Raw genomic sequence first — 24,683 nt, forward strand, 5'->3', positions numbered from 1 at the left:
AGACTCTCGGTACCACTCTGCCTCAAGGAGCGAACACCAACGGGACCGAGACAGACGTTGCCAAAGGTCCTCATCTCGGAGGGGTTATCGTAGCTGGTCATGGCATGCACATCGATATCATACCTGTTTGACATCCTGCTCCAGGACCCCGCCATGGCACTGCCTCCGCAGCCCCGGGCATCGATCGCTGGCGTCTTGCTGTCGCAGGTCCACCCGCCGGAGCTGATCGCGGAGCAACTGTTACGGATGGTACCGGTCCTCCATGTTGGGATTGCAGTCCTGTGGCCGGCACCGCTCCCAGCACCGCCACTCCTCCCGGTCTGGGGACAGCAGCAGGTCATATGTCAGCCCGACCTCCCTTCGAAGTCGTCCACGGATGGGCGAGGCCAGCCAGGCCAAACAGCTGGTCCTGCTGGTGCCACAGCAGATGCAGTGGCACCAGGCCCCAGGGGTGGCCCAATGGTACCAGTGGGCACCGTGGCCTCTGACGCAGCCCCCAGTGGCTGGAGCCTCAGAAGGGCCATCGGCCTCCCTCTCCAGACCTCCGAGGAAGGAGTTGTGGGATGTACATCCTCGGCATCATGCCCGGAGACCGACCAGGCGGTGGACCCTCGGGTGCTGGTGGACACCCAAAGTACCGTACAGTCTCCTCGCCCTTCCCAGATGAGGCGATTACAGCCCCTCCTTCCCCCAGGAGGACTTTAGGCCCCACCAAGAACTCTTAAAAAGGGTGGCATCAAGCCTCCACCTCCAAGCAGAGGAGAGGGAGGAGCCCTCGGGTTCCATGTTTAATGTGCTGTCCTTTTCAGCACTGGACAGGGTGGCCTTGCCTCTCCATGAAGGGGTGGCAAAAATTTCAAATGCCCCGTGGCAAACACCGGCCTCATTGGCCCCCATCTCAAAGAGAGCGGAACGCAAATATATTGTACCCACCAAGGGGCATGAATACTTATACACCCACCCTGCTCCTAACTCCCTGGTAGTCGAGTCGGTCAACTACAGCGAGCAGCAGGGCCAGCCAGCCCATACCCCGAAAAATAAAGATTTACAGAAGCTGTATTCTTTTGGAAGGAAAATTTATTTATCCTCGAGCTTCCAGTTACAGGTGGCAAACCACCAGGCTCTCCTGTGCCAGTATGAGTTCAATCTGTGGGGCCCCCTGTCCAAGTTTGAGGACTCCCTCCAGGAGCGTGACAGGAAGGAGTTCAAAGCGCTGGTGGAGGAGGGTACAGCAGCTGCCAGGGCAACCTTGCAGGCAGCTTCGCGTACAGAAGACACAGCCACGCGGTCCATGGGCTCAGCGGTGTCCATGAGAAGGGTGTCGTGGCTCCTGCTCTCTGGACTGTCCAGTGAGGCGCAGACCTCCCTGCAGGACCTCCCGTTTGATGGCAAAGCTTTGTTTGCGGAACAAACGGATGCAAAGCAGCATGGCCTGAAAGACTTGCGCACGACTCTCCAGACTCTGGGTCTCCAAACTCCGGCTGAAACTAAATTCAAGCCGCAGTAGACTCCTGCTCAGGCCACCCACCCAAAATATGAGACCGCTTCTAAGAAGTCGTTTGACTATAAGAGGTGCCCACAGAGGCAGTCTTGCCCTGCCTCCCAGCTTGGGTCCTCCAAGGGCAAGCCGGTGGGGGAAAAGGCGGTTTTGATGGGACGCCTAGGGGCACCCTGCCAGTTCTCATCAGGGATCCACCCCCAATAAAGCTTCCTTTCACCAGTCGGCTGTGGGCTTGAGTGGCCGTGGCTGACCTTGGACCGATGGGGTCCTCAACACCATTTCCTCGGGCTACACCCTCCAGTTTACTTCCTCCTTGCCCCCGTCCTTCCTGGGGGATCCCTTGCATGTAGCCCTGCTTGAGCAGGAGGTGGGGCGGCTCCTGGGCCTAGGAGCAGTGGAAGTGGTAACCGGGGAGTTCAAAGGCAAGGCAAACTATTTCTTATTGCTGCATAAGTATGTAGCTTTTGAAATTTTGCTTTCATTGTCAAGTTCTCCCATTGAGTGAAAGTGTCCTGCAATAACTAGGAAAGGACTTTCAGTGGGTATGTGTAACCTCCATTGCCATAGAAAAGGCTTCTTGATGGTAAAAGGATTGTTTTCTATTACTAACTGCCACTAAGTCATGGTATGGGTTTGGGTTACTGGAAAAAAGCGCTTTGTGCAAATGAGGTGCAGTGCTCAAACTTGTTTCATAAAAATTGTAATAACACTATATGTTGTCAGTAGAACAACAGAACAACACTAAAGGAGATAAACCTGAACAAACTAGATTTCACAATAAAAAGGGAAATCAATTATACCAACAACAAAAAATCCATTAGGGTATTTGGGTATAGTAGACTCTAAACTCTTCTCCTTCAAAGACTTCTGCCTGGATTTCTTGTGTGGTAGCTGATGGTGCTGGAGCACTTTAACCCTTCATAAGACTGACTCAGCAATGGATTGTCCTTGAGCTGCCAAAGAAGTATTCTGTTTGAAGAGGGGAAAATTTTAAAAATACATTTCACATGAATTTAATGTAATTGATATGATATATGACATTTCTATACTTTGAAACAAAAATTTAACTGGTAGTGCTTCAGCCGGTGGTTTAGGTGTTGCCAAAAAAAGAAAAAAGAGAAAAAAAGTGCAGTCCGCCTAGTTGAAAGACTTCAAAACCAATACCACCCACACTTACCACAGATCAATTCCTAGCATTTCTACATCCAAGCCTCCAGGAAACCATGTATCATCTGCCCCCCACCAAAAAAACTGGGAAAAGGTGTGTTTTGAACCAAGTTTGGAAGGTCATCAAACAATGCAATTCTTTAGTCTGAAAGATTTCTTTAGGAGGAATGATATTTAGTTGTCATAACCTGAGGTGGAGATCCCAGCAAATTGAAGAAATAAGTGTTTTTCAGGAACACAAGAGATTCTGATGCCCTTCAAATGACTAGCTATGGCACTGTGATTCATGTGCCAGGGAACGGGGACATTATTATGAGTGAAACTGGATGAGGTACACCATCCGTTGTGGTAGGCATACGTTGGACTCGTGAATCTTGGAAGGCTATAGGAGTACCTTCTTAGCCAATATCTCCTGTGACCTACATAGCATTTAGAAACTGGCACATCTTCCATAGTAATTTATGTTGGTGCTGCTGGTGGCCGCTACTTTATTAAGTACTAGAGTTAGAGTGTAAGACTCACTGTCACAAATGTCTTTTTCCTCCTTTTTTAAATGAGGTTCCTGTCATGAGCGAAGCACTGCAAGAATGGGGCAGAGTAAGGACCCCCTGAAGGTCTGGGTGGGTAAGAGACTGACACTACCAGAATCATAAAGGCACTCTGGAATGATTAGGATCATCAGGGACAATTGGAAGAGAAGGGTTGATTTCACCAACAGCCTTAATCTGTATTTTCTTCTTTGTTGTGGCTGTTGACAACAGTGCTACGTTGTCTATTCTTATCAAAATATGATGGCTCTTCCAGAATAAACTGAGGGACAGAAGTGGAAAATTTGCAGGTTATGGCATGTTGACAGCTATCGGATGAGGTGTTATAATTGGACTTTATATTAAAATATAGTTTTATTCCTATTTTTAAATAAAAACCAGGATTTGGGGGGGGGAGAAATAGTATGCTTAAATAAATAAGCAGAATATTGTGAACTCCAACTTGTGGTAACAGAGAAAGTATGTGCCATTCTATTACTTTTAAGACTCACTAAAGGAATATTAAGGGGTTGTGTGTAGGTATAATTCCTTTTTTTTACTATAGAATTAGTGTTAATTCTCTCTTCATCTGTCCATATATATACAATGGCAGATGAAGACAACTTAGACACTGGTTAAAAAAAATCTCTACATCTGGAATGTCTGGAGCTGAGGAATTCCTACGAGAGGACCCTCAGTTTGGATATTTACTAACAGAGCCAGAGTCTACTGACTCAAGGCATGATGCAAAGCACATCTCTTTTCTCAGCCTTTTGCCTGATGAAGGAATGGAGGGATGTAGCTATTACACTATATAGTTAAATATTAAAGAGGGCAACAATCTTTTTGTTTTCTTAGTCACTATGTTGTCTTATTCCTCTACATTCACTCAGATATTTGTGATGACCACTTTTGGAAATGTAAAAATAAGTATAATCCCCTTACAGTGAACATTCTTGTCTTTTGTCTTGTACAGTATTCTTAAGGTTAAATTGAAAGTGCTCACTTCAAAACAGATTTATATTTGGTATGTTTCAAACTTACAGAATCTGAGCATAGTGAATGATGACTGCTACCATCTGTTTCCACAATATTTCCAATGGTAACTGTATGTGCAAAAAATATTGTATTAGCGATACTATAAAAACAATCTATTCAACTTCAATTGTAAAATTTTTTTTGGGGGGTGGGGGTGTTATAGAGGGCAGTGTGTCCCTTGCTGGCAACAGATGGTACATAGTTATGTCCATGCTAGGCTAGTCCCTTGGTATAGACTCATGAGTCCTTTGTAATTGTCATCTTCACGTTTTCCATGTGTAGTTTGTATAGTAATTTGTTTACTTCCTGCCAAAATCCTCAACTTTATAGTACACTGCACATACACTGGTCCCTGATGTGTCACTTCAGCACATCACTGGTGCTCTAACTCAGGGTAGCACAGAGACAAGCAAGAGAATGAATAAGGGCTCATCCCCCATTGAGAGGTTATACAAGCTGGGAATAGAACACAGATCTCTAATATGGCAGACAAGTCTCGGCCACTTAACCACGCCGTCTGACAATTTTTTCCCCTGGGTTAGACTGTCTAACTGTTAGATTGTAGCTACTCCTACACATGTACCTACTATTTGTGTATTACACTTCCCGTTCTATTGGCTACTTCCTAGAGAAGATCCCTGCTGGTGACACATTATGGAGGGAGGGGTTTGTTACAGATGCACATAGTAGAATTTGGTTGTTTTTTAAAAACCTAGAACATTACAATTTAAAAAAAAAAGTACAATTAATATTGAAAGATCATTCACTCAAAAGTTAAGAATTGCTAGAATACAGATTACCTCTTCATGGATGGCAGATATAGAATGGTGGAAGGGTGGCTCGGAGGCAGATGCATAGCATAATGCCAGAAGAGACCATTAGATCATCAGTCTGTCCCCCATTCAATGCAGGCCATAGAATTTCACTCATGGTAAGTGTACACTACAGTGCTACGTTGGCACAACTGCGCCACTGTAGTGCGTCTGGTGAAGACGCTATGCCAATGGGAGAGTGCTCTCCTATTGGCATAATTACTCCACCTTGGTGAGATGGGGGAGAGGCTTTTTCACACCCCTGAGTGACATAGGTTAGATCGACTTTAGCAGTAATGTAGACCTGCCCTCAGTTACCTCTGTTCAAACCAAAAACTTGTATTTGACTGAAGCAGGTGGGGAGAGAGGGAGTTATAGTTACTTAATTTTAATACTTTTTCCATCTAGATGCCTCTTGAAAATGGTTTGTTTTGGTACGTTACCAGGAGTATTCTACTTCCAATTCCTAATGTAGCTGCAACTAGTCTAGATAATTAAGTGCTAAATATCATGCATTTTTACACATTTTTAAAGTATTACATGCACGTGAGAGAGAGAGAGAGACTCTTCCTCACCCTGTCTCCGATGAGATGAATTATATTGATCCACATTACTGCATCTTCTACTACTTTTCCTCTCCATAGTGGTAGTAGTTGGTATAATTAGCAGTTTTGTTACTAAAATATTGCCAGAACCAAAACTTAGCATAGGAAACCACACCACTACAATCCTCCTTACAAAACCCATTCACTGCACCTCACTTCTGTCTTGCAGCAACCTGTCCTCATCCTTTCTGTAGTACATACTGCTTATCATACTGCGTTTTGTCAAATTATGTGTCGGACTTCACATGTCTGAGGCATAAACAGCTAGACTCAAGACTACCTGATTTATTTTTACTAGTGACCCAATCCATGTTTGAAACATCTGAAATTCACCCCTTCTGTCCCTTTTGTCAGATCTAGTTTTAAACCATAAACTATAGTATAACCATTAAACCTTTAAATATCTCATGCACGCAGTTTCAGCAAAGTATAGTTAATTCTTAAACACTGATTGCTCCAGCAGCTTCAAACCCAGAGCTAAATATTTAAGCTTGTAAACTTCATGTAACCCAACAGGTATCGAAAGTTCCTCAATATTTCTTCCCTGCCCTTAGCTCAGCATGCCTGCTGAGCTCCCAAATTCTGCAAGTTTTCCTTGGTTCTACCACATCCTGCAACTCTCCTGGGCATACAGTTTTCTTGCCTGAGTCACCTGCCACATACTTCATAGCTCTCCCAGGTGCCATACCTCAATCCTTCCTCTTAGTTCCATTTTTTTTAGTCCATGTAGACTTTAAAGGCTGTAGGAGCTGTTGTAGTGCCTGCTGACTCACTAAAGTCTGCCGATAGGTCCTGTGGACATTAAAAGTCCAGAAGGAGCAAGAATCAAGGTATGGTGTGTGGGGAAGAAAGGGAGGCTGGGGAGTAGAGTGGGAAGCTGACTTGAAAAGGTTTCCTGGCTGGGGAGCCAAGCACCCAGTGTTATGCAGAGCTCTTCAGTGCCACAATGTTCCTTGGGTCTCAATGCCCTGCAAAGTGTTTTGGCTCACATGCCCCCCTCTAAAGATTTTGGGTTCTACAGTACATGCAATCAGGGAAAAAAAAATCCCGTACAAAAAACTTTCTCTAACTGAAGTTAAGATTTAGAGCACATACCAAAGAAATATGAGCCATACTATACAACAATTAAATTGACAATAAAACGAAAACAGGAACAAGATTTTAATATGTTCGAAGTAAGAAGGTGGCAGATTTTATATCACAATCTATTAAAAAAAATTAAAATATTGAAATGAGAAGAAAACACAAATCACTGGTGTTAAATATTAGGATGGTTAAAAAACACAGTGAAAGAATTAATCAGAACAAACAATCCTACAACATTTCCTGAACCATTGTGTAGTAGCCACTTTAGAAACAAATTATTTTTCAAAGTTGATACTTGTGACACATCTAAATATTAGCATTTAAAGGCAAGTATTTAAATAGTAAATATATATGTTGTATAGTTTAAAATATTTTATATTTTTATAAAAATATTTTATAAACTTGAAATAAATATTTCTAAGTGAATTTTTAAATTAAACTTTAATGTAACTTGATGGATGCATCTTTATATTCATAATTGCATAGTGTAGCACTTAAACAAAAATCCAGTGCGATCCCAGTGCAATAGTTATATTGTGCTCAAATACAACAAATTCTATCACAGACTACATCATAGCCGATTAACAATTTATAAAAAGCACTATCTTCACGTACATAATCGATTACACTTATAAACAAGCATCCAACCAAAACTACTTTAACTACTGCCCCCTGTAGTCAGCAAGAGTAATATATGAAAAGCCAAGCAATTTTCTTCATTTGCAGCAACAAGTTGGAAATTATCAGTGATCAAGCACACTGGAATATTTTACTCTTGGTTGTTCAGACATTCTGCAAATTCTAGCCTTGCAAAAAGACAAGCTTTAATTAATGAATAAATAGCATGCTGAAAGATCTAATTAAAAGCCAAAATTAAAGATAACTTCAGCAATAGTATAGTATATCCCTTAGAACTCTTATTAGATATAAAAAATAACACATCATTAAAAGTAGAGATGTGACCATGAAAATCCTTAATTGTGTGAATCAACGGTTTTTAAAACAAGGTTGTGGCTGTAGATAAGAAAGGGATAAAAATTAGAATTGTAAGATAACATTCTAGAGCCAGAGTTAATGTCATTTTGATTGACCATTTGCTGTAGATGATATACATGAATACTGAATGAGACCAGATGAAAACCTGCCCTTGCTGTATAGTGTGTTTGATATCACTCTGGATTTCATAGGGTTTTTTATGTTTGGGTTGGTTGTACCTGCCAGCTATCTTAACTGTTACAAAATTTAGTGTTTTTGTTCGGAATTTTACCTATGGCATGGCAATTATTAAGTAAGTATGGTGGAGCAGGAGCATTAGAGTTAAAGTTGCATTAGTGTTTTCATTGTAGCATGGACATTAGTTTCCTCAATTTTGTGTTGTGATTTGCCAGATTAATTTGAAATAATTTTCGTTTGTAAATCGCTCATATAAAAAGAGTTGGTCTCCAAACAGAGTTTGAACTAACCCAAACAAAAGCTCAGCTATGGCAATACAAGACATTCAAATAAGATTCTGATTAAATATCTGTGCTTTACATTATGTTCTCTACTTGAAAGGAGGAGTCTCTCTCATTATTTTCTAAGAATCTGAAAGCATCTTGTAACATTCCTGTTATTTTTGGTGCTCTGATGATTATTTTGTGGAGGAGAGAGATTTCTGAGGATGTCACTTTTTATTTTCCAGATTGTAGACTTTTTATAAGAATAATGCTTCTTACCTGATGGCAAGTTTTAGGTAAAATACAGGGTGCAAAATAAGGTTGCAGTTGTTGACAATCTTGTACACTTCCATGTACAAGAACAACATCATCCATGGATCCATCATAAATATCGCATTTGCTGTGGGTTGGTACATCCAGCACATAAACATAAGGCAACTTTTTACATGACCAATCCTGCACTTAGAAGCCATGTAAAATGTATTATTTTTTCCATAAGTAAGAACATAACAAAAAGCCTTGTACTGTACATTTTTTAAACATTTGATTTGTCCAAAATAAATTACATTCCATAAGAGGAGAATCCAAATATGTAATGTATTTTAGCTATGTAGATATATTTTTTGAGAAAGGAATCTTATCTGATAATCAGTTTGTGTGTCAGTACACACAAATAGAGATTCTCCTTTAACCTAAGGAAGAGCTGGCAACAGCGCCACAATAATTTTCCTGCCTTTCAGTTTGAAAGTTTTACTTTTTCTTTTACTCCGCATCTGAAAGTTGATCTGGAAGGAGTACATAATTTTTGATTCGAGCCAGTCTTGCTGCAGGCTATCAAGCACAGAACCTCAAAGGTATTTAGGCTCCTAGTTTCCATCTGGGCATCAGTGCTAGCTTTACCAGAGGTAGTGGGAGCAGGGTTCTCAAAATAAAATAAAATAAAATGCATACACCAGCATGCAGAGGAAGCTAGCTTTTCCGTGCACATTTTTTTGTTTTGTTGGTACAATCAGATAGTGTCCTGATCCCAGCATAGCAAAAATGGTCCTAACATGGCTGGATAAATAGCCAGAAGTTCACATTTCTATCTGAACTATCCAAATGTAGGGCTATCCTACCAACCTTCATTGTTCTCCATCTCTACATAGTCCAATCCCCTTCTTACAGAAAAGCCAGGAAATCGCTTCCCTTGGTAACTCCTCTTTCAAATCTATCTGGAGGTGTCTTTTTTGAATGGAAGGTCCACTGGCTTTCTAACCCATTGCAGCCTCTGCGCAGGCGTGTGCAAACACCCCAAAAAACCCCAACCTTCTAGCCAGATGCTAGAAGGCTTATTCCATTCATTCTACAAACAGTACAGAAAAGTAGGAAATCATAATTTCAAAGAGTTTAATGCCAGAAGGAACCATTAAATCATCTCGTCCGACCTTCTGTATAACATGATAGAAGCTAGTAATTTTCACTTAGAGCCCCCATAGTATGCACAAAGACTTTTAATTAGACTAAAATATTTCAGTCCTCAGGGGATTAAATTGTGTCCGCAGGCAGAGAACAGCAGAGAGACCAAGCTGTCACCAATGCCGAAGGCTTGTGCAATGGCAGGGAATTGATTAGGCAGGATGAACCCAGCTACTCCCAGCAGGTGAATCAAATCACATGCTCTGACTAAGGGAAATTCTGCCACAGCCCCAAATCTAGCAATCAATATGACTCTGTGCATATGAAGAAGACACACGAGCCAGGCATCTAGAAAAAGGATTCTCTGTATCACCTCATAGGACAGGTCCACCCTTATCTGGTGTCCCATCTCCAGCTGTAGCCAATCTCTGATGTTTCAGAGGAAGATGGAAAATAGACTACCTACCCCGACTCCCTGCTCTGCAAGAGATGCGTCTGATGAAGTGGGCATTCACCCACGAAAGCTTATGCTCCAATACTTCTGTTAGTCTTAAAGGTGCCACAGGACCCTCTGTTGCTTTTTACCTTGTAGTTGGCTGTATTAAAATGCATTTGGTTGGATTGTGACCATTTAACTAGGTGATACAAAATGATCTGAAATAGCAACCTGTCTTCCCTTCACTACCCCACCAATCTGTTTATCCACAAACTTTACCAGCAAGATGTTTTATATCATTATTATCATGGTTGATACAAACATTAAATATCATTCAACCAAGAACTGATCCCTGGAGGGAACCCCACTGATATCTCCCCATTTGCAACTGAGATCTGACAGTGAGCCACTTTTCAATCTATCTAATGTAGGGGTTCCCAAACTGGGGGGGGGGTCAGACCCCTCAGGGGGTTGCGAGGTTATTACATGGGGGTGGGGAGGTCATAATAAATATATTAAATCATAGAATCATAGACCATCAGGGTTGGAAGGGACCTCAGGAGGTCATCTAGTCCAACCCCCTGCTCAAAGCAGGACCAATCCCCAACTAAATCAAAAGTGTTTTTAATTTGTAAGGGGGCTGTCACACTCAGAGGCTTGCTATGTGAAAGGGGTCACCAGTACAAAAGTTTGAGAACCACTGATCTAATGTGTACCCTGTTAATGCCACATAATGCAAGTCTTTTAAACAAAATGTCACATTGTATTAAGTCAGAGCTTCATAGATATTGAGGCCAGAAGGGACCATTGTAATCAACTAGTCAGACTTCCTGTACAACACAGGCCATAGAACTTCCTCAAAATAATTCAACGTATCTTTTGTAATACATCTAATCTTGATTTTAAAATGGTCGGTGATGAAGAATCCACCATGAGCCTTGGAAAATTGTTCCAATGGTTAATAATGATCACCGTTAAAAATGTAAAAAACGATCACCTTATTTCCGGTCTGAATTTGTTTAGCTTTAACTTCCAACCATTGGCTTGTGTTATATCTTTCTCTGCTAGATTGAAGAGCCCATTATTAAACATCTGTTCCCCATATGGATACGTTAATCAAGTCACTCCTTAACCTTCTGTATGTTAAATTAAATAGCATCAGCTCTTTGAGTCTATCACTATAAGGCATGTTTTATAATCCTTTAATCATTCCCTCCAACTCAAATGCCTTGGAGAAATCCTTGTCAACACATTGCCTTTGTAATCTGAGTAGGGGGGCGGAAAGCATAGGCACCGACTTCCTGAGTTCCCAGGGGGTGCTTAACCCCCCCTGCTCTGCCCGAGGCCCTGCCCTTTCCCCCAGGCTCCCACCCCCCCACCCTGCCTCTTCCTGCCCCCACTCTTCCCCCTCCTCCCCAGTGCCTCCTGCATGCTGCTGAACAGCTGATTGGGGAGGCACTGGGAGGGAGGAGAGGAGCTGATCGGCAGGGACTGCCGGTGGGTGGGAGGCACTGGGGGGAAGGGGGAGGAGCTGATCCACAGGGCTACCAGTAGGTAGGGTGACCAGATGTCCCGATTTTATTGGGACTGTCCCAATATTTGCCTGTTTGTCCCGCGTCCCGACCAATGTGCGGTCGGGACACTGGACAAACAAGCAATTTTGCCCTCCCTGGAGGGCTCTCGCCCCCCCCGACTCCATCCCCTCCTTCTCCCATTGGCTCCCTCCCCAAATCCCCGCCTCTTCCCCAAGCATGTGGCATTCCTCCTCCCTCCCAGGCTTGTTGCTGTAATGGCAGCAAGCCTGGAGGGAGGGGGTGGTGGCCGGCTTCCAGTTCCTGCTCCACACCCCAGCAGGGGAGAGCGGCTCGGGGCCGCACGAGTGGCCATGTAAAGTTTATTGGCTTGGGGGGGGACCCCGGCCAGTTCGTTGCCCCTGTAGGGGGGGTAGCATCCACCCCTCCCTCCTCAGCTGAGCACCTCTAGCTCCAGCGGCTCATTCCCCGCCAGGCGGAGGGACGTGAGGCATGTGCCAGGGGCCCTGGGGGGGACAGGGCTACGGCGCGGCCAGGGCCTGCTAATTCCCCCGGCACCTGCAAAACGGCCTTTTTTGTTTGTTTGTTTTTTGCTCCCCCCTCCCCCCTGCGTCCTGATATTTCCTGTCAGTGAGCACCCACTTTTTTCCCCCATGGACTGGAGCACTCACAGATTTGACGCCTATGGCGGGAAGCAACCTTCCATGAAACTATGCTGACTAGCCTTAATTAGAGGCTAAAAATATAATTCTTTGTTGATACAGTCCCGAATTAACCATTCCATTATTTTACTCAGGGTTGACATAAGTCGATAGTTCCCGGATCATCTCATTTACCTACTTAAATATTGGAACTATGCTGGCAGTCCTTTGGAATTTCCTCAGTTTTCTTATTAATAAATATACACTATAGATTGTGTTTTATGTTTTTTATTTTACCTGTAACCTTATGTTTCCAAACCCTTATACTTGCTTTTATTTGAATTTCTATCTCAAGTTCTGTTAAATAAACATCAGTTTGATTTTATTATAGACTGAGATGAAACCTGTGAACCGGGGTGCACTGCTTCCTCAGAGTTAGTGGATTGGTGTACATGGTGGGTCTCTAGCATATAAGTACTAAGCCCTTGAGTGTAACAAACTGGGGTGTGTAAATTGCTAGCCTGTATTGGGAAAGAGTGGGGCTTGTAGACCCTCGAGCAGAACTTGTGTTGCCAACTAGCTGGTAGTTGGCAAGGGTTTCCCTTGGCAAGCACAGACAAAATTCCCTCCTGCTGTGAGCAGGTGGTAGCGATTCACCCCAGACAGCTCGGCTAACCCCGAAAAATGTCAAGCCCACGAACTCTCTTTGTACGGATCCCTGGATTACTAGAGAATCCTCCACTGGGTCTGGTGAGATGGGTGAGCTCCCTTTCGTGCAAAAGTGGGCAGGCTGACATGCAGAAGATCCTTCCTGCAGAATGCTCTGTGTAGCAGGATCGGACTCCAAATGAATATATCTTTGTCATTATTACAGCTACAGTAGATTATTTACCTGGCAAGCAAGGTTTTCCTTGAAAATTTTACTAGTGATCTCAAGAGCAAGTTTTAACCATATTTTATATTCCAAAGATGGGTATTGTAAAAACGCTTCAAACAAGTCGTCCATAGAAATAAAACACGTCTGAAATAAAACCACAATAAAATTAATTTCTACAACAGCACATCTCTTTTAAATGATTTAACAAAGAAATTATATTTTTAATTAATCAAACTAATTATTCAAACAAACTATGCACTTTTTAAGGCAGGTTCCTGGTGATCTGTACCTGTCTTTAGAGCACTAGTATACTAGTAGTGCTATAAAACTAATGAATAATCATAATTTACATAATTATAAGTTAATACAATCATGTATAATATGTTAATGCAATCCATTTGAATGAAAATTATGCTTTTCATTATTATATAGGGCATTACAGCAATGGATGCTTTACAAATGCATAATAATAACAAAAAGAGGAACCTTTTCAGATAAGAACTCTAAGACAGTTCCTGGTTTACTTTGATGATAATGAGAAATTTCAACAAAAAAGTGATACCACACCATTTTTATTGCTGTTAGCTATAGATGAGGTCATAAATGTTTTCAATCACTGCATCCGATGAAGTGGGCTGTAGACCACGAAAGCTTATGCTCAAATAAATTTGTTAGTCTCTAAGGTGCCACAAGTACTCCTGTTCTTTTTTCAACCACTTAGGTTCCAAAGACCTTTTAATGTTAAGTTTAAACTAAATGTCTTTGCAAAATTTAAAGTATTAGCTACCAGTTTGTGTTTGTATAGTGCCTAGAACAATTGTACTTTAGTGGCTGGAAGGGCTGGCTAAGGAATTCTACAACATTCATCAGATGAGACCTGGACTCCCTTTTCATAGCTGATAATTTGCCAAGCCTATAGCCATCCTGATAGAGGAAGACTTATTGCTAAATGACCAACATAGAGTTATCAAGAACAATGAGGCTACCTCAGAGGTTTTACAGCCTTCAGCAGCTGTTATCTCTTTCACTTGAGCAATGACAACCAAAATTGCCTCTTTATCTGAAATAACCTTTCCGATCAGAAAATGGTACAGTCTGGGGGGCACTGCTAGTATATATCACTATGCTGACTTATTTCACTCATTCAGTAGACAATATAGGAATTGGGAAATCATAACAATGTAGTTTACCTTAGCAGTTATCTCAAAAGTGGACTTCATATCATCAATCCACCTCAAGGAGGCATACTTTGAGTATACCACTAGTATCTGCACATAGGAAATGGGTTCACTTTGCCTACAATGGATACCACTTCCAGTACAAGTCAATATTCTTTGACCTGGTGTCCATTTGGGGGTATTCACAAACTGTGTTAACTACTGTAGATTACCTCAGACAGGAAGGAACACAAAATCAGCAACTCCAAAAGACCCCAGATAAAGCCTTAGATGTCTGTCAGGGTTCCCTCCCCACTCTGAACTCTGGGGTACAGACGTGGGGACCCGCATGAAAGGCCCCCTAAGCTTATTTCTACCAGCTTAGGTTAAAACTTCCCCAAGGCACAAATCCTTTCCTTGTCTTTGGACGGTATTGCTGTCACCACCAAGTGATTTAGACAAAAAATCCAGAAAAAAGGGCCATTTGGAGTCCCTGTTTCCCAAAAATATGCCCCAAAGCCCCTTCACCCCCTTTCCTGCAGTGGCTTGAGAATAATATACTAACCAATTGGTTACAAAGTGAGCAAAGACCAAACCCCTGGGTTTTTAGGACACTGAAAACCAATCAGGTTCTTAAAAGAAGAATTTTATTTAAAAAAAAAGTAAAAGAACCACACCTGCAAAATCAGGATGGAAGGTAACTTTACAGGATAAATAAAAAGATTTAAAAAACAGAGGATTCCCCTCTAGGCTTAGTTTCAAAGTTAAAAAAAAAACAGGAAGAAAACTCCCTCTTAGCAGAGGGAAAATTCACAAGCTAAAACAAAAGCTAATCTAATGCATTTCCTTGCCTTTACTTACAATTTCTGTAATGTTAGATGTATCCTTTCAGGTATCTTTTCAAGAGATGGTTTACATGCTTGGTCTCTCTCTATATATATATCCAGAGAGGGAACAAACAAAGAGAGCACAAACAAAACCTCTCCCCCACCCCAATTTGAAAGTATCTTCTTTCCTTATTGGTCCTTTTGGTCAGGTGCCAACCAGGTTATTTGAGCTTCTTAACCCCTTACAGGTAAAGGGATTCTGTACCTCTGGCCAGAAAGGATTTTATGTTACTGCATACATAAAGGTTTTTACCCTTCCCTTTATATTTATGACAATGTCCATGATGGAAATTATGGTATCCTCCATAGAAACCATTCTGTGGACACGATTTCACAGGGCCCTTTCTGAAACTTTCCCCTAACTTTGACCTATCCATGCCAGCAATTTTCACTATCACTGCATGTTGTATACTTAATCTGTACAGTGATTTAAGAATGGTTTAATAATTATATACATAACTTAACCAGGTTAGAACATTTTGGCCTTTAATTCTTAAAGTTAGGGCCAAAATTTTCAAACTTGGAAGTCAATGGGAGCTATGGGCTATTTTGGTCTAAATCATTTCATTATAAATAGCAATGTAAAAATTTCTGATTTATTAGATAGAAGAACATTCTGATACAGATAAAGCTTAAAGTCCTATTCACTGACCTGAACAGCAGTTTCACAGATAACTGTATATTCCATTTCTTGGGTAGTTAGGCAGTTCAACTCTCCTATTATTGCTCCACTGACCAGGTAGTCAGTATATGGCACCGGTGTAGGATCTCTCTGTTCATATATATCTTTATCAACTCCATAGTAGGGACTGGAACCATAAAGCTGTTACATAATAAAAAAAAAGACAAATAAAAATACATAGCTCAAAATGAAAAAAGTAATACAATGAAACAAAAGGAAGAGAGATCAGCCAGAAATTAAATATTAATTATAGCCTTTCACCAATAGTGAAATCCAAACATAAGTGAATATAACCAACACCTACATTGGTCCATAAATCCAGAAAAATATGACCTGGAAGGTCTGCTTAAATTTTTATTTTGCTCTGGAGTTATCAGAATGCAGATCAGCTTTTTTAACACTGCAATTTGCAGAAGTAGTCTCTAGAAAGGAATGCCCATTGGAGCTGTCATAAACATACAGCTAAGGGTAGCATAAAATCCCCCCTTTACTTGTAAAGGGTTAAGAAGCTCAAATAACCTGGTTGGCACCTGACCAAAAGGACCAATGAGGGGAGAAGATGGTTTCAAATCTGTGGGGGAAGGTTTTTGTTTTGTCTCTGTTGTCTCTGGGTCAGCAAGGAACCAGTGCAGGGAAAATACATCTCCTAAAGCCGTACCCGAACTAAGCATCTAGGATTACAAATTGTAAGTAATAGGCAGGCAATGCCTTAGATTATCTTTTATTTTAGCTTGTGAATTTTCCCTATGATAAGTGGGAGGTTTATTCCTGGTTTTTGGTAACTTTAAAGTTTTGCCTAGAGGGGAATCCTCTGTGTTATAAATCTTATTACCCTGTAAAAGTACCTTCCATCCTGATTTTACAGAGGTGCTTCTTTTACTTTTTTCTTTATAATAAAGTTCTGTTTTTAAGAATCTGATTGGGTTTTTAGTGTCCTAAAAACCCAAGGGTCTGGTCTGTGCTCACCTTGGTTACCTATTCGGTTGGTATATTATTCTCAAGCCTCCCCAGGAAAGGGCGTGAAGGGGCTTGGGAGGATATTTTGGGGAAATAGGAACTCCAAGTGGTCCTTTTCCTGAATCTTTGTCAAAGGGTACGTCTTCACTACCTGCCGTATCGGCGGGTAGCAATCGATTTATCCGGGATTGCTATATCGCGGCTCGTTAAGACGCGATATATCGATCCCCGAACGCGCTCACCTCCGGAACTCCACCATAGCAAGCAGCGGTAGCGCAGTTGACGGGGGAGCCGTGGCTGTCGATCCCGCGCAGTGTGGACCCCAGGAAATTCGATATAAGATATTTCGACTTCAGCTACGCTATTCGTGTAGCTGAAGTTGCGTATCTTAGATCGATTCCCCCCCCAATGTAGACCAGCTCCAACTCACTTGGTGGTGGCAGCATACTATCCAAGAGCAAGGAAGAATTTGTGACTTGGGGAAGTTTTTAACCTAAGCTTGTGGAATATAAGCTTAGGGGGTCTTTCATGCGGATCCTCACATCTGTACCCCAGAGTTCAGAGTGGGGAAGGAACACTGACAGGAGCATTCAGCTCCCCTCCCCCAAGGCTCCAAGTGCTCAGAAAGTGAAGGTATAAAAATGGGTGGAGCACACCAACCTCCTAAATTCCTTCCACTGCCTCCACAAAATTTGTTAAATTACTAGGCTTCCAAGGAAGAAGAGAAAGTGGGCGGGGGAGTGTGAATGTGCAAAGTCCATCTCAAAGAACTCCAGTTACTGGTAAATAATCTCCATTCCTTCTTCAAGTTGCCTCTGCACATTCCCACTCCTATACAGGTGAGATGAGTAACAGTTAAACAGTGATTCCAGTACTGCTTTGCCAAACTCTGCATCAGACTTTGAGGCCAGGTCAAGGGAATAATATTTTGTGAATGTATATGGAGAACTCTGAATGGCTATCCTATATATTTCTGTAACAGAATGTGTCTAAGGCCAGGTCTACACTAACCCCCTAATTCGAACTAAGGTACAGAACTTCAGCTACGTGAATAACATAGCTGAAGTTCGAAGTACCTTAGTTCGAACTTACCTTGGTCCACACTCGGCAGGCAGGCTCCCCTGTCGACTCCGCGGTACTCCTCTCGCCGAGCTGGAGTACCGCAGTCGACGGCGAGCACTTCCGGGTTCGACTTATCGCGTCCAGACTAGACGCAATAAGTCGAACCCAGAAGTTCGATCGCTCGCCGCCGAACTACCGGGTAAGTGTAGCCAAGGCCTAAGGCAACCCATAAATGTTGTCTTGGTCCAAGACCTAAGACCCTCTAGCAAAGACATGTTGGTTTTCTTATAAGATTCTTCAATGAAGAGTCTGACCCATTTTAAAAGGTGCTGTGCATGGTAACTTAGCATTTGTATGTTACAAACAAGTTAGAATCTTTCCTGTGTTCTTTTGACCTCTTTGGAGATAACAGAAGGCAAAAGCTCTTCTCCTCTTGTGTGTGCAGTCTAGCCTAACCTAGATAAGAGAGAAATCTAAGCAAGAATACCAACAGGTTAACTGATTGGCTCACATGGAAGTCAGTTATTACTTTAGGCAAAAACTTAGACTGAGGGCATACAAACAACTTCATCTTTGCGAAACACTGTGAAGGAAGGTCAGCCATAAGGGCCCATAGCTCTCACATACTCTTAGCTGATGTTATGGCTATAATAAAAACTGTTTTGATGGATAGAGAACATACAGAATATTTTCCCATGGGCTTGAAAGGAGTCCCTATTAATTGGGTGAGTACCAGAATACGATCTCAAATAGGAATCTGGTCTCTGAAGGAAGGTCAAGTATTGATGTGATCCTTCAAAATCCTTTTAACCACAGAGTGGCTAAATCGTCTTTTGCTCTACTGGAACATGATGGGCAGAAATTGCGGCGAGATGTACTCTGACTGAAGAGATAGAGAAGCCTTGGGATTTTAGATATAATATATACTCAGTTGCAGATGGAGTAATAATGTCATCTGCTCATGAGGAGAACCTTCTCCTTTTACGTGTACAGGGCTGGCTCTGGCTTTTTTGCCACCCCAAGCAAAAAAAAAAATACTGTGGGGGGGGGGGGGGGGGCCCGGAGTGGCAAAGCAAAAAACAAAACAAAATTGCAGGGTGGCCAGAGCCAGGGTGCAGGGGGACTCCCTGTGCTGCAAACGTGCAGCGGAGTGTGCGCCCGGTCTAGCAGGGGGGGGAGGGAGCAGGGGGGAGGAGGGAGAGAGAGAAGGGTGGCGGCCAGGGCTTCAGCGGGGCGCTTGCCACGCAGCCCCTCCCTCTGTGCCGCCTGCCAGGAGGGCTCTGCGCCGCTCCGGTCGGCTGGAAGGGAAGGACGCAGGCTGCCCTGCCAAGTTTGATGCTGGGCGCTCCCCTCCTCCGCACCGCTGCTTCCTACAGGGCGGACGGAGCGGCAAACCAAAAAGAAAAAGAGAAAGAAAGGGCGGCCGGAATGCCGCCCCTTGGAATCTGCCGCCCCAAGCACGAGCTTGCTCGGCTGGTGCCTGGAGCCAGCCCTGATGTCAACCTAGCATGGGTATAAACAACAGCATAAATAATGGGGCACTACTTAGGCAAGTAAAGTAAAGACACATTAGAACCTTAGAATATATACCCTATATAGTTCTCTACACAACCAATGTTCACACTATTGATGTTCCCACTACTATTTTTAGCAGAGTAGTGTACCACTTCATCCCTGCCACTGGAGCCTCTCTATGCCACAGGGAAAGACTCCAGCAGGGAAAGACAGCAAGGAAAGGCTCTGGCAGTCCCCGCTGCCTCCCCCCTGCCAGAACCTTCCACTGTCATGGGTAGCTATACACCACAGTGTGGACAAGCCTGCTTTTTTTCACTGTGGCATATAGCTACATGTACCTTACACATCACCACCAGTTTAGACAAGACCTTTGAAAGAGGCCATTTTCCATGTAAAAACTACAAGGATCTTTTAGAGGAGCTACTGCTGATTTGTCTTCCCCACTAGCAAAATCGTACAGAGTAATTGCTGGTGGGCCCCCTCCCACACCAGGGAGTTCTTCAGAGCATCCAATAGGGAGAATCTAAATCTTTGCACTTCCATATTTTAAGCACTATTCATGTTTGTTGACCTTTAAAGCCCTAAACGAGAGATCATTTGGGACATTTTTGCTATCAGTTTTCAGAATAGAAATTTCTAGAATCAGCAGCAGTGTGTTCTCTGTATCCTTGATTATGGAGCTCCCTTTCTCTAACTATCCACCAGAACCTAAATTTCATAACGTTCAGGGAATGGTGTCAGCATAGCTGACTACTGACATGAATGCACGGCTCTGTTTTTCTCAGTAAGAGGTGGCTGACTTTTTGGCCACCCACATTAAGTACTTTATGTATTTATTTAATTTTAAGTAGTGTATGGTGGCAGATGCTATAGCAATTGACAATGAAAATAATAAAAATCAAATAAAAATCTGAGGAGATATAGATAAAAATGGGGTGGGAATAAAATAAAAATAATTATTCCTAATTTTTCCCCATGTTATCCAAATACATAATTGAGACAAGTGTTTACATCATGTCATTACTACTGAGACATTTACAGAAGTGGTTATTTTAAATTAGAGAATACTGACTAGAAATCTGAATTCTTCTAAGAGCACTATACAACAAATGCACTATTCTAATAGAATCTTTTGCTCTTAAAGTGCTAATATACACCGTTTACCTTTTCAAGACAGAAGATATCTAATACACAACAGATATAAGTATTTTAATACTCCATAATGTTTCTTGCTTTTTCAGTACATACAAGGTTCATTTGATAATTGTTATTCAATTATAAAAGAAAACTAGTGAGCTAGCTGTCTGCCAGGCATATTTCTGCTTTTTTCTAGTTTATTTAATTTGCCTTATTAAATTATTTAGGGTAAATGGAGCCTGCAAATTTTCAGTAATAACTGAACTGTTAAGCTCTCATGAAATTAGAAGAAAATAAACAAAACACCCAGGGATGAGTATCCAAACAACAGGATCAATTACATTGAAAAATATAACATTCAATTTGCTTTATTTCTCCTTTTAACATTTTTAGAGCATTTATAACTTTTGCTGAAGAATGAATGTACTTTATAAATTCCAGGCTAAAGCAAGAACTAAAACAATGTTGGAAATTAAGAAGTCCGTCTCTCAGAAGTCAGACAATACTGGCTTAAGGGTGAAAGTCACTTAGGCACTTACATTTTTTTTCCCTAAATCTCCATCCCAATGATTGTTAAGATAGCCATCAAAATATGAGCCACATGTAAATCAGTGTAGTAATGACTTCTTGAATCTGCAAGCAGCCTGAAACAATAGCTCTGAGGTATGAACCAATCTTAGCCCTGTCAGTTCTGAAACCACATGATTATAATTTTAAATGCCAAGATTGGTAACTATTTTATTGCCAGTCAAAAAAAAATGAAAGAAAGGAAAAGGTTGGTCATAGCATGGAATTCTGAGGTGGTGATTAGCAAAATAGTACTTTTTTTGTTTGACAACTGAGAAATTCAAAGCTATAGTTCTAGATCAAGACAAGCAGAAACGTATGACTTCTGCAAACCTGCTGATGGTATTTCTACTGTACTAGTAAACAGATTAACAAAAGCTGATAAAAGTATTCACTAGACTGGTAGTTCTAAACTCTCCAGTTACATATCCTGTCCCCAAACTGTACAAACAAAACAAAACTCTCAAACAAAAACACTCCCCACAAATAAACCATTTGGCTGAAGATTCTCAGGTGCTGCATAGTGGAAGAAAACAGGGGTATATTAACATTAGCATAACTTTTGCTGTGATTGATAGAATAAGACTTAAGACATTTCTTACTAATAATTTCTCCTTCCATTAGCAGCTTCTCGTCTCATTCATAATAATGGCTAATACGGCTCAGCTTTGGAATTCAGAGGCCATTCAGCATAGTTATTGCTGCAGGTTCCAGAAAAGACAGTTACCTTTTCCATAACTGGTGTTCTTCAAGATGTGTTGCTCATGTCTATTCCACAATATGCGTGCGTGCTTGCCACGTGCACCGGTGCCAGAAGTTTTCCCCCTAGCAGTACTCGTAGGGGGGAGCGCCCCCCGCGACCCCTGGAGTGGCACCTGCCTGGCATGGTATAAGGGGAGCTGTGCGCTCCCCCCACCTTCTTGCCAGACAACTCTGACAGAGGGGAAGGAGGGTGGGATGTGGAATAGACATGAGCAACACATCTCGATGAACACCAGTTACGGAAAAGGTAACTATGTTTTCTTTTTCGAGTGATTGCTCATGTGTATTCCACAATAGGTGATTCCAAGTTATATCTGTTGGAGGTGGGTAGGAGTTCACAAGCTTCCAGGATGGAGGACAGCCCTGCCAAACCCAGCATCATCCCTGGTTTGGGGGACGATCGCATAGTGCGAGGTGAACGTGTGAACCGAAGACCACGTGGCGGCCCTACAAATATCCTGGATGGGGACGTGGGCCATGAAGGCAGCCGACGAGGCCTGTGCCCGAGTCGAGTGTGCTCTAACAATGGGCAGTGGGGGAACACCCACCAGTTCATAACAGGAACGGATGTACAAAGTGATCCAATTGGACAGCCTCTGAGTGGAAATCGGCTGGCCCCTCACGCGCTCAGCTGAGGCAACGAACAGTTGCAAGGACTCTCTGAACAGCTTAGTCCAGTAGAGGTAGAAAGCCAGAGCCCGCCGCATATTGAGTGTGTGGAGAGGGCGCTCCTCACTGGACGCTTGAGGCTTGGGGCAGAGGACTGGTAGAAAAATGTCCTGACCCATGTGTTAGGCGGAGACCACCGTCGGGAGTAACGAGGGATGTGGGCGGAGCTGGACCTTGTCCTTATGAAAGACCGTGTATGGTGGCTCGGAGGTCAGGGCCCTGAGCTTCGACACCCGCCTGGCCATTCTGATTGCAACCAGGAAGGCCACCTTCCACGAGAGGTGAGACCAGGAGCACGTGGCAGAGGTTAAAATGGGGGCCCTGTGAGACAAGCCAACAGCAGGTTTAGGTCCCACTGTGGGACTGGGGTTCTAGAAAATGGAAAAAGATGGTCCAAACCCTTAAGGAACCAGCCAAGCATAGCATGGGAAAATACTGTGTGCCCTTGCACCAGTGGATGGAAGGCTGATATGGCTGCCAGGTGCACCCTGTCTGACGAGGGCGCCACGCCCTGGGTCCTCAGGTGGAGGAGGTAATCAAGGATAAGCTGGATTGGGGCGGTCACTGGGGAGACGCCCTGGTCCGCCACCCACCTAGAAAATCAGAACCACTTTGCCAAATAAGCGCGGCGAGTGGAGGGCCGTCTACTTTCGAGGAGGACGTGCTGAACCTGGTCCAAGCACGTCCGTTCCTCTCCACCTAACCACTGAGCAGCCACGCCGTGAGGTGAAGAGCCGCTAGGTTTGGGTGGAGGGGGCAGTCCCGGTCCTGAGAGAGCAGGTCTGGGCAGAACGGCTACGGCCATGGCGGAGCTACTGCCAGGTCCGTGAGGGTCCCATACCAATGCTGCCTGGGCCACGCCAGAGCAATCAGGAGGACCCGGGCCTTGTCCGACTTTATCTTCTCCAGGACCCTGCTGATTAGGGAGAATGGGAGAAAGGAGTAGAGAAGCTAGCCTGACAGGAGAAGGGTATCAGAGATAGCGCCTCTTCCCAGGCACCCCTGGAGCAGAACCAGGGGCATCGCCGGTTCTGCTGAGGCGCGAATAGGTCCACCTGGGGAGTTCCCCACCTTCGGAAGAGCCGGTGGGCCACTTCCGGGTGGAGGGACCACTTGTGTTGCAAGGAAAAGTCCCTGCTCAGGCGATCCTCCCTCTAATTCCAGGCGCTTGGTAGGTGGAAGGCCTTCAGGTGATGTCATGGGCTATCCAGAAGTGCCACAGCCTGGGGGCTTCGTGGCAGAGGATCGGGCCCTGCCTTGCCTGTTGATATAGAATATCAAGGCCGTGTTGTCCTTGAGGACCCTATCTTGCCCTCTAGGTGCGAACGGAAGGCCATACACGCCAGCCGCACTGCCCTGAGCTCCTTGACATTTATACGTAGGGTCAGGTCTTGAGCTGACTAAAGACCTTGGGTCTGAAAGTTCCCCACGTGGGCCCCTCAACCCAGGTCCGACACATCAGACACCAGCTCCAACGATGGGGCCCCGTCCCTGAACGAGACCCCTTGCAGCATGTTATTTGGGGCGGACCACCACCGTAGGGAGGCGATCACAGAGTCCGGCATGGTGAGGACCTTGTCCATCCTGTCCATGGCCTTGGAGAACTTCGAGGCCAACCAGAGCTGGAGGGGCCTCATCCTGAGTCTGGCGTGACAGACCACGTATGTGCATGCCGACATGTGACCCAAGAGTTGCAGGCAAACCCTGGCTGTTGTCACTGGGAACCTTGTGACTGAGTCTATGAGACCTTTCAGGGTCTCGAACCTGTCTGGCGGGAGAGAGGCCCTGGCCGATTCTGCGTCCAGAAGCACCCCAATAAACTCTATGCGTTGGACTGAGACTAATGTGGACTTGGTGTTGTTTACCAACAGGCCCAAGACGGTGCACGTGGACAGGAGGAGTGCCATGTGATCCCTCGCCCACGACCGGGAGGTGCCCTTAACAAGTCAATTGTCCAGATAGGGGAATATCTGGACCTCTCACCGTCTGAGATAGGCTGCTACCACCAACATGCATTTTGTCAACACCTTGCAGGCAGTGGACAGACCAAATGGAAGGACTGTGAATTGGTAATGATTCTGTCCCACCACGAAACAGAGGAAGCGTCTGTGTCCCTCAAATATGTGGATGTGGAAGTACGCATCCTGTAGATCGAGGGCAGCATACCAGTCCCCGGGATCTAGGGAGGGGATGATGGAGGCCAGGGAGACCATGCGGAACTTGAGCTTCACC

General features: G+C 43.7%; 1 protein-coding gene across 1 annotated transcript; it reads right to left on the bottom strand.

Annotated features, from left to right (window-relative positions):
• Positions 1 to 1,062: 1,062 nt before the first annotated feature.
• LOC122173346 (sodium/hydrogen exchanger 11-like) lies at positions 1,063 to 18,372 on the bottom strand. The gene is made up of 5 exons (XM_065594050.1): positions 18,313 to 18,372; positions 15,753 to 15,923; positions 13,072 to 13,200; positions 4,240 to 4,301; positions 1,063 to 2,470 (listed from the first exon to the last, which is right to left on the bottom strand). Exons 1-5 carry the CDS (start codon positions 18,370 to 18,372, stop codon positions 2,359 to 2,361), a joined length of 534 nt encoding a protein of 177 aa, XP_065450122.1. The 3' UTR covers positions 1,063 to 2,358.
• Positions 18,373 to 24,683: the final 6,311 nt, after the last annotated feature.

The sequence above is a fragment of the Chrysemys picta genome, chromosome 4, assembly GCF_011386835.1.
Source record: "Chrysemys picta bellii isolate R12L10 chromosome 4, ASM1138683v2, whole genome shotgun sequence".
Classification (NCBI taxonomy): domain Eukaryota; kingdom Metazoa; phylum Chordata; order Testudines; family Emydidae; genus Chrysemys; species Chrysemys picta.